The sequence below is a fragment of the Cynoglossus semilaevis genome, chromosome Z (assembly GCF_000523025.1).
Source record: "Cynoglossus semilaevis isolate Cse_v1.0 chromosome Z, Cse_v1.0, whole genome shotgun sequence".
NCBI lineage: Eukaryota > Metazoa > Chordata > Actinopteri > Pleuronectiformes > Cynoglossidae > Cynoglossus > Cynoglossus semilaevis.
This window is the reverse complement of record NC_024328.1, coordinates 15,320,503-15,324,194: the sequence shown is the minus strand read 5'-3', so window position 1 is coordinate 15,324,194 and position 3,692 is coordinate 15,320,503. Positions and strand designations below refer to the sequence as shown.

Genomic DNA, 3,692 nt, shown 5'->3' with positions numbered 1-3,692 from the left:
TAAAGATCACATTTAGCAGCTCTCCTTTTTTTAATTGTTTATCTGGTGCCACCTAGTGGAGGATTTCTTAATGATTCTGCCTGTTACGGTTACATAGAAAAACAAAGACAACGTATTTGTAGTAAATTATTCAAAGTTGTCATGCTAACTACCACGGTAACCACGGTACACATGAGGATCTCTTACGGCACACAAATGTGCCACGGCCCAGTGGTTGAGAACCGCTGCCCTAGAAAAGTGCCATTCACACATACTACACAAACACAAATACCACACATACCACACACCTAGTACTGTCAATACCATCCAGTGAAGTACTCAGTACTGTGTCGGGACAAACAAAGTAATTCTCCTGGGCGTCAGTGATTTCTGCCCAGCACACAAACCCTGCGTCGAGGCAACGGTGGGCCGTAACGGTGGTTACCGTTGCCACGGTGATGTTCTTTTATCAGCAGTGTCTGCAGCAAGGGGTTGAGGCCATTCTGTGATGTGAGCAAAGAGCCACTGTGTGAGGCAACAGCTGTGACAGCACAGCATCTTCGCCGACAGACGCTCCGCGTCGGTGACATCATTAGAATCGTGATTAAAAAAATTAAAAAAAACAAGAAACAAACTTTGACTCAATGGACCTGTTTTGTCATTAATTATACATATATATACATATATACACATACACATATATACATATATACACATATGTATATATATACATATATAGATACATACATATACATATATACACATATATAAATATATACGTATATAAATATATGAATATATATATGCATATATATATACATATATACATACACGCATATACATATATACACATATACTGTACATATAAATATATATACATATATAAATATATATATATGGTCAAAATTATATAAGTAGGGTAAAGCAGAGCACATACATATATATGTATATATATGTATATACAGAGCATATACTGTACATATATACATATATATACATATTTACACATATATACACATTTATATACATATATACACATATACACATATATGAATATATATACATATATAAAAGAATTATATAAAAAGGATAAAGCAGAGCCGAATGTGTATGAGATATTTTTACAGGAAACCAGAGTCGGTCTCCGAGCAGCAGCTTAGAGACAGTGGGAGGAAAAAGTCTCAGCAGAAAGACGTCAGCAATTTAAAAAAAAAAAACAGCTAGGATAACAGTCAATATCAGTACGAATATTTATTAGCCATAAATAAAACCAACGACTAACGAAAATTAAACGGAAGACTTCTTCCTTCGACAGTATTTCCCTAAAAAATGTTAACGTTGACACGAATGTCGTGAAAAGCCTTAATTTACTGTAGAGATTAACGAGTTTCTCCAGTTCAGACGGTTGGAGCTAAATGTAAAAACAACCAAACAGGAACTGCAGTCTGGAAAAAAATCTGACAGAAAAGTTTTCTTTTTTTTTTTTCTACAATCACCCAGTGGTGGTTTTTTGAAGAGTTCAGAGAGAAAAAGCTGGATTTTCAGCAGCAGCCTCAGACTCTCATCTTCACATGAAAGTTAGTAGCCCTGCTGGGAGACTCTCTGAAATCTACGAAAGAAAAAAAACCAACACCCACCTCAGACAGCCGGACGTGTTCTTGAAGACTGTGGTCCACTCCGCATCCCGAGGCTTGGAGTCCTCGTTGGGCTCGTGCTCCCACCCGGAGTGAGGGATGATGACTTTACTGGTCATGGTCTGAAGGCCGTGGTTGATGATCACCATCTTCAGAGGTTCGTAGGAGGACAGGTTCCACAGGGTTCCTGAGGAGATCAAGAAAGATTTTTTTTTTTCATTTTTCTAGACCTATAAAAACACAGAAGTTAAATCTGGGCTAAATTTAAATTCTGAACTCTGGTCTGAACCCTGACATTTATTTTGTTTTTTCTTTCCTAATGATGAGGACTGGGACGGGGAGAAAGGGGGATGTGACTGGAACAGCAGCTCAGGCTTATTTAATTTTCCAGACCCCGCCATCAGGCATGTCACCCTTTACACAGGGCTATTAACTTGGTTACCGGTCTCCTCCTCCCCCTCCTCCCTTCCTCTCTCGCTCTCCTCCAGCCTCTTCTTCAACCCCTGACATCATCCATCAGGTGAAAACAAAAGGAAACGACTTCCAAATATGGACAAATACGAACCAGAGACAAGTGGGACAAAGACACAGTTAGATCACACACTGGATTTATGGTGTTTTTCGGTGCATGTGTGTGTGTCCATGCGTGTGTCAGAGGTTCATTGCCTACCAAGGAGAGGCTTACCCAGGATCCACTTAATGTAATTAGGTTAGAAGGAGAGACAGGGGGAGACGGGGGAGAGAGAGGGAGGTAGGAGATAATGGCCGCCACTATTCTAATGATGACATCAACAGGTTGTGAATTCTGCGATTCCGCGAAGTTTTCTCCAAAATGACGTTTTTGCGAATTTTAGCCTTTAAAAGTTTATATAAATCAAAAAATATATATATATAAAAATGTGTACTATATGATCCCATATTTGGAAAAGTGTTGCGTTAGCAGCTAATATGCTAGCAAGCGCAGAGCGTGTGGTTCCTGTGGGAATCAAACCCAAGACTCCCTACTGTGTGCTTCCGAGGCAAGCACGCTAACCGCTACACTACAGAACTGAACTTAGACTTATCTTAAAAAAAAAAACAGGCTTAAATTCCGAGGTTTTCACACCAAAGCCTTTGATTGATTGTCAGTATGTCGGCTGGTCACGTGACACGTGTAGAAAATCCTAACTGTTCTTACCAGTGATGAGCTCTCTGACCTCCATGTCGCTGGTCCTCCTCAGCAGGCGGACCAGCGCGGGGATGCCGTCACAGTTTTTGATGGCCACTTTGTTTTCGATATCTTTTCCGTAGGACAGGTTGCGTAAAGCCCCGCAGGCTTTCCGGTGCACTTCCGATTTGGGGTGGTCCAGAAGCCCCACCAAGACCGGGATCCCCTTCAGCTGACGCACGTCCTTCTTGATCTTGTCGTTCTCGTAACACAGGTGCTGCAGATAGGCGGCTGCGTTAGACTTGACCGGGTCCAGGGGGTGACCCAGCATGGCGATGACCTCGGAGAGGTCCGGGTCCCTCCAGCGTGGGTCCTTTCGGATGCTGTCGATGGAGGGAGAGCGGCGCCCACCCATGCGGTCCAGACTGGCCATGCTGTCCATCTCCGGCTGGGCCAGTGGAGCGGAATACATGCCGATGTAAGGATGGCGTTCATCAATCATGTCCCGCTCGACGGGATCGTCACCGTACACTCTGAGAGGCAAGAGAGAAAAGAGGGGTGAGGAGACAACGGGGGAAGACAAGGACAGATGACAGAGGAGAATTATTCGGTAAGAAAGACTAAGACAAGAGAGGGGGGTGAAGGGGGAGTCGGGAAAGGTAAAAATATTCCCTTTCCCGATGCCGTATCATATCGTATCGCCAATTTCGTGCCAACACTGCCAATGCTGGACAGATTACCACCAGAGAAGGTGTTTGAGGTCTTTTTTTGCAATCCTGACCTGCCTCTGGGTCCGTCCCGGAGAGGTTCCCGGAGCATTCGACTGTGGTTGGCCCTCTGCAAGGTTAGCTGATTGGCAGTGGAGTAGTCCGGCTCCAGCTCGTAGGGCTCCTCCTCCTCAGGGCCCAGGCTGCGGCGATCGTCCTCCAGGC

The 3,692-nt window shown here is 43.8% G+C and overlaps 1 protein-coding gene across 1 annotated transcript in view; it reads right to left on the bottom strand.

Moving 5' to 3' along the window:
* Window positions 1-3,692, bottom strand: part of arvcfb (ARVCF delta catenin family member b) — a 20,574-nt gene that overhangs the window by 6,785 nt on the left and 10,097 nt on the right. Inside the window, 3 exon segments of the mRNA XM_025053385.1 lie at window positions 1,617-1,800; window positions 2,791-3,293; window positions 3,542-3,692. The exon segment at window positions 3,542-3,692 is cut by the window's right edge and continues 54 nt beyond it. Coding sequence (XP_024909153.1) covers window positions 1,617-1,800; window positions 2,791-3,293; window positions 3,542-3,692 — 838 coding nt within the window.